The following is a 13,045-nucleotide window of genomic DNA, read 5'->3' as shown; positions in this document are numbered from 1 at the left end:
CTTTCTTTCTTTCTTTTTTTTTTTAAAGCAGGCTTAATTCTTTTATTTTTCTTGTACAAAATCCTTATGTGGTAGCCACAGCTGGAGCCTGGGTCCTCTGAACAGAGACTCTGGTGTGGGTTTTCACAAGATGATCAGTGAATTCCTGATAAGGAGACTTGGTGAAGACAGTCTATTTCCAGAGGTCTGGGGTCAGGTAGCTGTAAGTCTTGGAGATGGCATCAAAGGTGGCCTTAGCAAAATTGCCCAGGGTGGCAGTGCAGCCTCTGGCTGAAGTGTAGCAGTCATTTATACCGGCCATCATCAGGAGTTTCTTGGGCACAGGAGCAGAGGCAATTCCAGTGCCTCTGGGGGCAGGAATGAAATTCACCAGCACAGAGCCACAGCAGCCTGTCACCTTGCATAGAACAGTGTGGGGCTTGCCAATTCCCCCAGTAGCCTCTCCACACAGAGTCCTGGGCTGGGTGTGTCCCTAAAGGATGAGGTTCTGAAAATCATGCCTGTGCAGAAGCAGACTCAGGCTGGCCAGCAGACCAGGTTCAAGGCATTCTTTGCTATTGGGGACTACAATGGTCACGTTGGTCTTGGTGTTAAGTAGGTTTTCTTTCTTAAGCAACAAAGGTGAAAACAGTGTGCTTCAGGACTGAGAGACATTTATTTACTTTGCTGCTTAACACTAAGTTCTTCACCAGTCCCTCAGCCCTTTTTTTTTTTTTTTTTTTTTTTTTTTTTTTTTTTTTTTTTTTTTTTTTTTTTTTTGTTATTGTTGTTAAATGGTTTTATTGTGGCGATGCTATAACACTTAGGGATTCAGCATCCAGTTTAAATAAATAGTTGTGTTTTTACCCTTACTAATTGTAATGATTACATGTTATTTTGAGGGAAATGGTGAAAAATTGTCCTGGGGGTGGGTCTTACAGATAATGAATTTACCTTTTTATGTTATAGTCTTGCTTTTAATGGGCCTGCAATTTCCCTATGGTCTGGCAAGAAAGATCCCAGATTGCATTTGGGAAGTGTCAAGGAAAATAAGCTTAAAAAAAAAGATGAATAATTTCAATTACTCCTCAGACTATCATTTGGACCCATTAAACGCTTTCCCCATTTGCTGTTCAGCCTGACATAGGGGGCTTTGCCATCAAAGTGTATGACTGTCATTCGCCTTTGTTGAAATGGACCTTCCCTCTCCAGCTTCAAGGTCATTTTTCTGCAGCCTTGGGAGGGGCGAGCTATGATGCAAACAACAACACCGACTGTATTAATGGCCTCTGGAAAAATACAGCGTTGGTGGTGGTGGAGGGGAGCCAAGTGGAGGGCTGTGGTGGTGGGTAGAGAGGCAGGCTCTCAGACTCTCAGACTGTAGCCTGCATGCTCACCCCTGTGATTCCCTGTCTCTCACAGGCTTCATACCATGGCTCAGTTGCCAGGAAAGCTCCAGCGAGGACCGCATGAATCCCTGTGTGAAAGCGTTCCAGGAGAGAACGCAGAGATACAAGGAGGACCAGCAGGGACTAAACTGCTCTGTGGCCAACACCCCACCCCTGAAGCCCATCTGTTCTGAGGACACAGTCCTGTGGGTGTTGCATGAGTATGCCAAGAAGTACCACCCCCTGACTCTGGGTACGGCCCTCTCCGAATCATCGAATCACCTGCATGAGATCCCAGCAGGCCATTGTGCAACTGGAATGAGCACCTAGTGCTCATGTGGAGGGGAAGGGACCAATGTGGAGGGGAAGGAGCCCATAGGGAAGGGAAGGGACCCACGGGGGGCTGACAACTCCCTTAGATCCCTTTCAACATCAGCTTATGGATCTGTGGATTCCACTTTGAGAGTTTTCTCTAAGCTGGCCGTCTTTGTTCTCTAAGCAGACACGATAGCCCTGTGAGGATGACTCAGTCATTCTCCACTAGAGGCCCCTAGAGGTGCCCTCAAGGGGTCCACAGCAAGGATGCTGACAATCTGTCCTAGATTTGAATCCTGCTGCTGTAGATACTAATTCTGCAGGAAGGGGTTTCACACAGAATGACCAATGACCCAATAACGCAGTGATAATTTAATGCGATTTCAAGCTGGATCGTTTGTATATCTAAAGGGGAGAGAAATGGAGGGCTGGGGAATGGTTCAGTTGACAGAGTGCTCACTGAACAAGCCTGAGGACATGTTTGATCCCCGCAGAGCAGATGTAAATAAGCCAGGTATGGCAGCCCATGACTGTCATCATTGCATAGGTGGGTCTCAGGGGCTTGTTGGCCAACTAGCATAGCCAAATTGATCTCCAGAGTCATCGATGTATCCAGCCTCAAAAAATAAGGCAAGACTGTCTAAAGAAGACATTCAGTGCGGACCTTTGGCCTCCACAAGTAAGTGGACGCTCACCGGCACACACACACACACACACACACACACACACACCACAGAGGCACACTTAGTTGTTAATACTGAGTTGTTTAGATACTTATCCACAATGTTTAATAATTTATATGTGCAGAGCATATGGACTAGGCATCCCCTAGGGAGCTGTCCAGCTTTGATCTGGAACTCAGTGTCTCACTTGGTTCTTCCAGCACATGAAGGAGGCAGTGAAGCTAGCCAAGGCCACCCTGACAATCACTGTGACCACCAGGACCTAATGGCAGGGCCTTCTGGTTCTGATTCTGATATGCTTTCTCCCACCTGGAGACTCTGCTGAATTTAGTGTCCAAGAGCAGGTGCGCCCTGGACCTATCTTAACTGCTTCCTGGCTATGCCTCAGGACTTGCCTCAGAAGTAACACGTGGAGGTAACAGTAGCGTCTGCTTCCAAGGCTGCTGCTGAGAGAAGGAAAGGCGATATCAGGAGAGAAGCTGGCACACAGTGAGGCCCTAGGCATGGCCTAGAGGTTCCTGGGATATCTGTTCTTAAGCCAGGGAGCTTGGGAGTTCTTTCTACTGTGCTTCTCTGAAACTCTCAGGACCCTTGCTGTCTCCTTTACAGAATGCAAAAACGAGAAGAAACCGCTGCAGGAACCCCCTATCCCTGGCTGGGCAGGCTACCTGCCCAGAGCCAGGGTCACTGAATTTGGCTATGCCACAAGGTATACCATCATGGCCAAAAAGTGCTACAAGGACTTCCTGGATTTGGTGGAGCAAGCCAAGAGGGCTCAGCTGAAGCCATATGAGCAGTAAGTGTAGTTTGCATCACACATAAACTGCAGGGCCTAGGGAGCAGAACCAGGGGCAGGGGTGGGGCAGGGACAGCAGGGCACTCATACAGTGTCAGCCCAGCTCTGAACACATCTCCCCCAGCTGTGCCTTGGAAGGGCTGGGAGCAACAAACAGACCAAGTTCTCAGCACAAAGGAGAATTATTTACCCCACAGGAACTAAGGGCAGGGAGTAAGAGACAAAGCAGATGGGGGTGGGGGGGGGAGGGTGATCTCAAGGGAGAGGAGGGAAGGACCATTTGTCTAGGGAGGGAGGGGCGGACAGAGGACTGCCTCTGGATAAAGAAGAGACAGATGTGGCACATAGGCAAATGGCAATTTATAAAGGTACAAGGGGAAACTTCAAGTTAGGATCAGATGTTTAATTTTGACTGGACAGGTTAATTTGGACAGCCATAAGGGGGCTTTCAATTGCTGGACTTCAATTCTTTGATAGCTGGACCTTGGTAGTCAGGCTTCGGAGGGGTTAGTGGCCAAATAAGGGAATACACCTTGGTGGTTGGCTTTAGATATGTAATCTAATGGTTTCTAGCAAAGCAGAGGGAATAGGGGATACAGGTGAGGCCTGCCGGAGCTGTGCTTGCAATGCTCCTGCTAGCTAGAGTCCCATCGCAACTGCCTGTCTCAGCACTGGCCTAAGACTTAAGATGCTAAGGGAAGCCAAGCATGATGGTGCATACCTGTAGTTTCAGCAATCCAGAGGCAAAGGCTGGCTTAGTCTACATAGTGAGTTTCAGGACAGCCAAGGCTACATAGGGAGATCCAGTATCAAAAAAAAAAAAAATCAAACAACAAAAATGGGGGGTGACTGGTTGTAAGATCTGTCACCCCATTTATTGCTGGGATTGATTCGGGAGATCTGGCTGACTGGGTGGTGTCCTCCTCCTCTGGTCTCTTCTCTCCTCCTGAAGTTGTCTGTTTTGTGGAAGAGGACTGATCTCCTGTGCTCCCTGCTAGAACCTCTAAGCAAGCTCTCAGGATGCTGAGGGAGGGAGCGGGCAGGGACACCGGAGCAGTGCACAGGGAAGCACTCGGCCTCAGTTTACCATCTGTGAGATAGGGATGGTATTTACAAACCTTAGGGTGGGTTATAAAGATTAGAACGAACGCACTGCGCTTGCTCAGGACCTGCATGCTATACCTCATATTAAAAGGAGTGATGTCATGCTTTCTGCTTATTTTAGAACATACGATGTGAGGGCTGCCGAGCCTCTTAGCCCTTCTTCAAAAATCTTGCAGCTGCAAGGTCTCTCACGCGCATATCCAGCATTCTCTGGGCCAGGTAAGCTAGGGAGGCAGGGTTTCCTTCTGACCCCTTTGCTCAGCTGGGTCACCTGTGTGCAGCTCATATGGAATCTTTCTCTTCCAGGTCAAACACCCCCAAGTGAGGACCCCCAAGCTCCCAGGCCCTGTGGCTGTGCTCAGTGGTCCAGCCAGTCATGCAGCAGGAATGTGTATGGGGAGCCACCATCCTTAGCAAAGGCTTTTGCCGAGAGCTAGAGCCCTGCATCCTCCCTAGGAGATGTAAGCCTCAAGGGAGCACAGACACCTGTTGTACTTGCATCAAAACTAGCCCCCTCACCCTCTTTGGGCAATGAGGTGATTTAATAAGAATTCCTTAACTGCTGCCCCCAGTAATTAGCAGTGTCTCCTAAGACAGTCTGCGGATTCAGAGGCTACATCTCAGCGTACTAAGCTTGTTGGTTGTTTTGTTTGTTTGTTTGTTTTTGGATTTTTGATCATACTCTGTGATTCTGAGAGGGAAATCAAGGCCAGGCTGCTGGGAACAAAGAGACCTCAGGTGGTGGGAACAGACTCTTTGGAGGCAGCTTCAGTGACGCAGTTCATTTAATGGGGGCTAGGGGAGGCACCAAGGCTATTCAAACCTTTGGGGAATCGGTAGCTGCTATCGGGGTAACTGTACTGCTGTAGAAAATATTTAATTTCAATTCAGGGCTTCTACCCTGCCTTTAGTTATTCAGTTCCCAGATAAAAGGCGCATAATCTTTATATTTGTAATAAGCCTTAATCAGCACTAGAGCTGGGCAGATATCTACCCTCTCTGCTATTTTTCCATCAATAACCCCAGGTTATAATTTGCCATGTTCCATCCGGGCAGCTCTTAACTCCAATTGGCCAGCCCTCGTGGCCCTATTTTTTTTTTTTTTGGATTCATATACCCCATGGATGCTTCCTCCTCTCTCTCCTCGTCCATTTCCTCAGACCCTAAGCAGAGGAACTGAAACCCTGCCTATCTCTCTTCTGTCCTGCTATAGACTGTTGGCATCCTTATTCACCAATCAGAGATACCTTGGGGGACAAGATTACATGGCATCATTTGTGTACAGATATCCTTGGGAGCAACCAGGACTTAGGGGCCAGTATTTAGCCTTACAGTGCAAGCAGAAGACAGTACATTATTGGCTGGGGCCAGGAGGAATTCCAGGGGCTGCTGGACATGACCTTATAAGGTTAGAAGTTTAACCTGGCTACCAGGCTACATGACCTCCTCTGGTGGGCAAAGGTAGGCATGCAGGCCAGGGCAGTGGGGCAGCTATCCTACTTCTGCAGATCTCAGGATGAGATTTCTGGGGTTTGGACACATCACAAACCCACTATTGCTCTGGGCCTGTTCCTCACAGCTCCCCAGCTCTATGGGGGGGGGTAGTGGGAGTTCCAATGGGTTGACCAAGTAAAGGGTTCACCCAGGCTGTCTCTTCCTAACACCAGGGAAGCCTTATGTAGCTGAGCCAGGCTCTTCTTCCAATCTCTCTAACCAGACTAACCTTGTCAGCCATCATGGGTCCTGGTGTGGCCTGTCTCCAACCCTGTTTTTCTAGAGTTCAAGACTCCAGTTGGCAGACACCAGCTGTGTGAGATTACCCAGGCTGTTTAAACACAGTACCCAGCTGGGTGGCATCACCACACAGGAAGTCCAGATCTGTAGGTTTCGGTTGCTGGGACCAAATAACTAAGATAGAACTCAAGGGAGGGAGGGTTTACTGAGGCTCAGGGTTTGAAGGCTAAGGATGCATCATGGTGGAGAAAGCATGGCAGGCAGGAGCAGGAGCATGAAGTGGCCAGACACATTACAATTTCAGTCAGAAAACCTAGGGCCCTCCCTGAAGTGACACGCTTCCTCCAGGGAGGCTCCACTGCCGCCGTGGGCCTCACCACTTCACAATAACACCACTTGGAAGGCCAGTGTTCAAGCACTGAGACCTGTGGGGACATTCCATGTGTCGCCACAAACCATGTGGCCTTCCTCCTGTAACTCGGCATTCTTCCTGTGTGTTGACACACTGCCTCACAGGGACACTGGCCACGTTGGCATTGGTAGCTCACTGTGCTTCGACCTGATGTCATCCTAAACTAATCAAGTCCGCAGAGACCCCATTTTCAAGTCAATTGTATTCTGAGGTCGTTGTTTCTAAGCGACACAGTTCTGTCCCTAGGATTGGCTTCCTGCCTCTTTCCTCTGACTGGTAGTTCTCTGATTTCATGTGGCAGCTGTCAGAACCAAAAGGAATCAGAGAGAGACTGGATGGGGAAGAGTCTGCCCATGGGCAGCAAAACATTCAGAGACTCGCAGAGCCTAAAGAGACAGCCTTTTCTGGGAGTTCCTCACGAAGCAAGGTCATCCTTGCTGCACAGTGCATAGTTGAGTTCTCTGCAGGGGGGAAAAAAAAGCACACAGGGGTTATGGGATGAATATGAATTGGTTCAAAGGTATTTTTAGGGCCAGAAAGATGGCTCAGTAGTAAAGACTCCTGATGACTTAAATTCAATCCCTGGGACCCACATGATGGAAGGAGAGAACCAACTCCCATAAGTTGTGTTGAGTGCCTAAATACATAAAAAAATTTTTTTTAAAAAACTCCAAAAATATATTGGAGTTTTTGGTTAAAGGGAAAAGGAAGCCATGTCTCAGCAGAAGGAAACTACTGCTCTCTATAAAGAGCTGAAGCAACACTCCAAGATCCGTAGGATTCTTCAGGGCTGTTTGTTTGTTTGTTTGTTTGTTTGTTTGTTTGTTTTTTACCCTGATGGAGTGATACTACAACCCCATAGAGGAACCAGGAAGTGTGTGCCGTGGCTGCTTGAGCTACTACTGTGTGGCTCCGGTTGTGTGCCGCGGCTGCTTGAGCTACTACTGTGTGGCTCCGGTTGCTGCTGCTTCTCCATCAGGCTCCCGGAGATGAGAGGCTTGAGAGGTGTCTGCTGGACCCCGACCCCTCTCATGATCTACAGTTTGCAGGTAGCTGCATCAGGCTACTGGGGTCTTTGCTGGGAAATGGAGGAGATGACAAACTGGCATGTTAATCACTTGCTCTCCTCCCAGGAATCAAAGCCCGTGTCAATATTTAATTTCTTTGACTAATTCATTTTGCCGCAACTTTTTAAAAAACCTTAATCTTCCAACAACTCCCCTCTTGCCCCCCGGAAAACAATGCAATGGGAGAGGTCGTAAGGTTAGAGGCAGTCCAACCCTGAGAGAGGTAGAGAGGGTAGAGGAAGTCCAACCCTGAGCAGCCTGTGCTTTGCCAGGTCACCATCACCAAGTTCAGGGTGCAGGATTTCGATCTCTTTTGTCTCCTTGGTTCTGCTTTGCCATTCTTTCCCTTGAGCTTCATCCTTGCTGTTTCCCTCTAGCCTATAATTTCCAAGAGCTCCTGTCGGCCAGGAGGGGTGTAGCCAGGTGATTCTTGCCTCGAGCAAATTATCATTATTAGCACAAGCTGCATCCATAATGAGCTCACTCTTGCCACTAAAAACAATTCTATTACCTGAGGTGGAGGAGGAGGAGGAGAAGGGAAGAGGGGAGGAGAAGAGGAGGAGGAAGAGGAGGGGAAGAAGAGAGGAGGAAGAGGAAAAGGAGGGGAGGAGAAGAGGAAAAGGAGGAAGAAAAGGGGAAGGAAGAGGAGGAGAAGGGGAGGAGAGAAGAAGGAGGAGGAAGAGGAGGGGGAAGAGGAGGAGGAAGAGGAGGGGAAGAAGAGAGGAGGAAGAGGAAAAGGAGGGGAGGAGAAGAGGAAAAGGAGGAAGAAAAGAAGGGGAAGGAAGAGGAGGAGAAGGGGAGGAGAGAAAGAGGAGGAAAAGGAGGGGGAAGAGGAGGCAGACAAGAGGAAGAAACAATTTCTTGGGCCAACTGTGCCTCTTGCCAATATAACTTGCTCTCTGTGGCAATGAAAGTCCTCTTTTGAGGGTCACCTTTGCTTTGTGTAGGAATTTGACAGCCCCTCCCCCCTCCAGGCTGCTTGAGAGGGAACACCAGCACTCCCTGTCCCTGTCACAAGTTCCACAATGTGACCAGCTGCTAGTTAAGAGGACCCCAGTCTTAGCTTTGATTTTGCTCAAGCACAGCTGTGTGCAGTCTAGGCAGCAGATCTCCAGAGTTCAAACCTCGGGACTTTCCATAGGCAGCTGGACCGAGGCTGGATAAGGAAGCTAGCTAAGAATAAGCTAGTGAGCTAGCCAGCAAGAGGAGCCTTACTCCTTCCTGCTTCTACTTCTTTACCTGATTTCCTCAATAACGAATTGTGACCAGTGTTCCAGCTAGAATAACCCCTCTCCTCTTCAAGACGATTTTGGTCAGAGTATTTACCACAGCAGCAGACAGCAAGCCAGAACAGGGCCAGACAGTTGCATATTATAAGCTTGAAGGACCATATGGACTTTGACAAGGACTATCACTGTCAGTAGGGGAATGGCTACAGTGTTTTGATAAAACTTTGTTGACACACACAAATTTTCAATTCATACACTCTTCCTGTATCATGAAATGTCATTTGTATTTTGAATTTCTACCAAACAATTAGAACCATGAATGCCATTCTTAGCAAAGGGAGAGGGAGGACAAACAACAGGGGGCTTAGAACTCTCCCCAGCCTCTCTCCTCTTAGCAACAAATTAAGCCAAAAGCCTGGCGCTAGCCAGACTCTAGTTGTCAGTGATTTGGTACAGTATGGGCCAGCAAGCACCCCTCTGAGAGACAACCCACTGGAAGATTCCAGAAACACAGCCTCCTGCAGTTAGAGCTCTGAGAATTCAGCCCAAACCCCTGGCCAAAAGGCAGGAGGACAAAGACCAGCGTGGAGCTTGTATTAGTGGGGAGAAAGCCTACGGTGGCTTGAGAGATGGCAGAAACAAAGGCCCAGGAGAGGCTTTTTATACCATGCATTAAAGTTAAAATCTAATTTAGGTGAAAATTGAGGCACAGAAATGAAAAGTGTATGTCTTTAGCCGTTCGGCTGTATGCCCTCTAACGCTAGCTTCACAAAATACGTTTGCTTGGCTTGAAAATAAAGACGATATTTCTCCTTTTTCGGCAATTCGATTTTGTTGTTTTTGCAAATTGTTTTAGCTTTGTGAACAGTACAAACTCCATTTCTGATCCGCCACCCACAAAAACAGAGCATTAGAGTGTTTAAGGTTCAATCAAAAGCTTGCTGCGTGCGGCACAATATTAAAATAACAGAAAAATCAATTCCATTTTTATCTTGAACATGGTTTGTCACAAATAGCATTCTAATAGATAACTGATTATATGGTAGCGAATGTAATTTATATATACCGAGAGCTACGCCTTTGTCGGCCGTCATTAAGGAATTTGACACGTATGCAGGGGAACAATAAATGTCAGCTGAAATATACACCAGCCAGATAGAAATGGGATGCTGAAATGCACGCCACTGGCATACACTATACTTATAAGTAATAATATGCAGTCTAAAGTAGCTTGGGTTTTCAAACAAGAACACTTTTTACGTTGTCATTTAAAAAATCTCATATTTCTGAAGGTCAGAAATAAATGGCCCTATTAGCATTAAAAGCTAGTAAAAGATATTCATTTAACATAACATTTTATGAAATAGCTTTGTAAAGCACTCATTTTTCTCACCCCACGGGGGCGGGGAAGACGCAACGAAGACGCGGGCTTCTCCGAGGGTGCCTTCACGTTGCACCCTCGTGGCTGTTAACATCTTTATTCAGAAGACTCTTTATGGAATTATGCAGCTCGAGGCTGGGAGGGTTAGTGCCGTGGAATAAGTCGTCCTCACAGCCATGGCCTTGGCTGCCTGGCAGTGCCACATCGTCTAGGGATGTTAATGTCATGCTAGGGGCATGGGGTGAGGCTGTCAGGGGTGAGGCTTGATAGAGGGTTTTCCGTAACAATGTAACAATCGTAACAATGTAACAATCGTAGGTCTGGGGAAGGGAGAAGGAGAGACTCCTACCTTGAGCTTCAGCAACAGCAGCTGATGAGTCAGGATCTGAATTCAAATAGAGGTAGAGGTGCATCCTGCAGGAGGCAGCCCTTGAAGGCCTTTTGGTTGCCTTTTCCCTTCCATAGCTACTGAACTGCAAACACAGTAACAGACTTGATCTTCTGGATCCCCTACAACCAGTCAGTCTCTATCTATCCTCTTTCCCTAGAGTTGGATTTTTTAAATTATTTTATTTACATTCCAAATGTTGCCCCTCCTTTCCCAATCCCCCCTCCAAAAGTTCTTCTATGCATCCCCCCTCCTCTTTGCCTCTGAGAGGGTGCTCCCTCACCCCTTTCACCCACCTACCCACTCCTATCATCCTCCTTCCTTGGAGCATCAAGTATCTACAGGATTAGGCACATCTTGTCCCTCTAAAAATCCAAACCTAACTCAAGCAGTTAGGTTTGGATTTTTCTAAAGTTAAACTACTAAGAAACCATACTGACAGCCACCTAGAGTTATTTAAAAAAAAAAAAAAAAAAGAACCTTTTATCACCACCTTTATCTCAACTTCTTTTGTAATTAAAATAGATATGCTATTTTCTGGACTCTTGGGAGGGTTCCAAGCGGCTTTCTTTGCTGTCGTGATATTTCAAATAGCCTGGGTGGTGGGCAGTAATATTTTAGAGTGAAGTTAACAAAAATGGGCCTCCACAGCAGCTCCTCAGGACTACTTGTGTTCTCCCCAGGGCGTGGGGGGCTCTACCTATTTTGGTACATATGGATCCTGGTTTACTTTTGTTTGAAAAGGTTAAGTTTTGTGTAATATGTTGAGTGTTTTGGTCTTCTCTGCATCCTTCTGGTTACTCAAGTGAGGTGGAATCTCCAGGGTTTGTACTGCACTTTCCCTTGATGTGCTTTGGATGTGGTCGAATGTGTACACTGCTCCCTCCCCCCCCCCCCCGCAAAGGCATTGAGACGTGGGTCCTCAAGAGCTGAGGCCTTTGGGAAAAGGATAACATCAGGAGGCCACCACTGTTGGAAGAGATGAGAGTCAGGTCTCAGGAATGGATTTCTCACGAGGACAGGCTGCTATAGGGTTAGTTTGATCCTCTGCTTTTCTCTTGTTTCTGCGCACACCCACTTGTCCACCATGTTGTGCTTGCCCTTTAGACTCTCCAGCTACCAGAATTGTGAGAGGCATGAGAAAGAAGCCCTTTCCTCTGTGCGTTGCCAGCATCGGGCATTTTGCCGTTATCACTTGTTTGTTTCAATAGTAACAGATTAGAGCAGCCTCCCCATGGACTAGCTGCTCACTTACACCTGTTATCATTTTCCTCTCTAAGTCTCTTCTGGTTATGTTGTCTGAATACTGGGCCTTGGTTGTGCATACTTCACAGCCTTCTCCGAGGCTGTGACTTGTCTTACCCACTTGCCTTTGAGTCTCTGCTGCTCTGAAATAAAAACCGTGTCTGCCCGGCACGTCTCGCCTCATGCGTTGGCTGCTGTTTACTGTGCCAGGCACTGTGGTGTGTGATTTTCATGCATGCCATATTTACTTAATCCTAACTGCTGCCCTGTGTGTAAGGTGTGACTGCCGAGCCCTGCAGGAGGCATGTGGTGCAGTGCCAGCCGGGAACCAACTGAAAAGATTCATTTCTACTGTGAAGATCTGTAGGGGCTGGCTGGAGAGGTAGCTCAGTGGTTAAGTGAGAGCAGGTTCCTAGTACTCATACTGGGCAGCTCAGAGCCATTTATAACTCTAGATTGTACACACACACACACACACACACACACACACACACGGAGGGGGGAGGAGAGATGCACACATAACCTAGAAAAGGAGTTTGCGGTTAAGGAGGAGAAGAGTTTGCCGGAAACCCAGAAAGAACTGTATTCAGTGTTTCCCCTCTAGGTTGTATGTCTCCTAAGGAGCTTTAAAATACAGGTGTCCACCACAAAAACAGTGACTGGGTTAGCCCAGACATGAAAAGCCCCACATGATTCTAATACACAGTGGTGGTCATGAGCAAAAGCTCTGTGCTCTGTGGCTTTCTCTAGAGCACATAGTAGGACTCAGATAATGGCCAACTTCATTGTTCCAAGCTATGATTTTTAAACAATTTATAAGGTTTAGAAATGTATAAGCGTTGGAAAATACTAACCAATGACATGAGGAAAAGGACACTGGGTTGAGAACCTGAGACACTGAGCCCAAGTCCTTCACTTCCAGTATCAGTCCCTGCTGCCTTGACTCCATTCTTGGAAGTGGCTAAACGAAAGCATTTCTAGAGTCTAAGAATTGGACAATGACTTCTCCCACTACGGGCCATCAAGTTCACCGGGCAGAAAACGCCAGGAAAAGGATATTAATTGTATGAATGCTTGTGATGGGAAGGCCCCCTCCTCTTCATCAGCAGGCCCCACTATTCACACAGTCCATACCTATCTATGGCATTCACAGGCTTCCAGATAACACCCGGTTTATGGGATGAAAAGCGCAACCTGATAGCATGTATAGTATTTTTCCATTTGTGCTTAAATAAAAGGTTAGGTTTGAAATGGACACAAACATCTACATATATAGAATATTTCTGGGGAATAAACTAGTCTCTGGGAAGAAAAGCCAACACAC

At 47.3% G+C, this 13,045-nt stretch overlaps 1 protein-coding gene across 4 annotated transcripts in view; it reads left to right on the top strand.

Annotated features, from left to right (window-relative positions):
• C19H10orf82 (chromosome 19 C10orf82 homolog) overlaps positions 1-4,906 on the top strand; it is an 8,766-nt gene extending 3,860 nt beyond the window's left edge. For 3 of the 4 annotated variants that reach the window (XM_021152201.1, XM_021152202.2, XM_021152200.2), the window contains exons 3-6: positions 1,402-1,620; positions 2,975-3,161; positions 4,387-4,484; positions 4,572-4,906. In XM_021152201.1, the coding sequence (XP_021007860.1) occupies positions 1,402-1,620; positions 2,975-3,161; positions 4,387-4,484; positions 4,572-4,702 (635 nt within the window). In that variant the 3' untranslated portion in view covers positions 4,703-4,906. The remainder of the gene's footprint in view (positions 1-1,401; positions 1,621-2,974; positions 3,162-4,386; positions 4,485-4,571) is intronic. The other variant, XM_021152199.1, reaches the window with a different exon arrangement.
• The last annotated feature ends 8,139 nt before the right edge of the window (positions 4,907-13,045 follow it).

The sequence above is a fragment of the Mus caroli genome, chromosome 19 (genome assembly GCF_900094665.2).
Source record: "Mus caroli chromosome 19, CAROLI_EIJ_v1.1, whole genome shotgun sequence".
In the NCBI taxonomy this organism is placed as follows: domain Eukaryota; kingdom Metazoa; phylum Chordata; class Mammalia; order Rodentia; family Muridae; genus Mus; species Mus caroli.
This window is presented reverse-complemented; position numbering and strand designations above follow the sequence as displayed.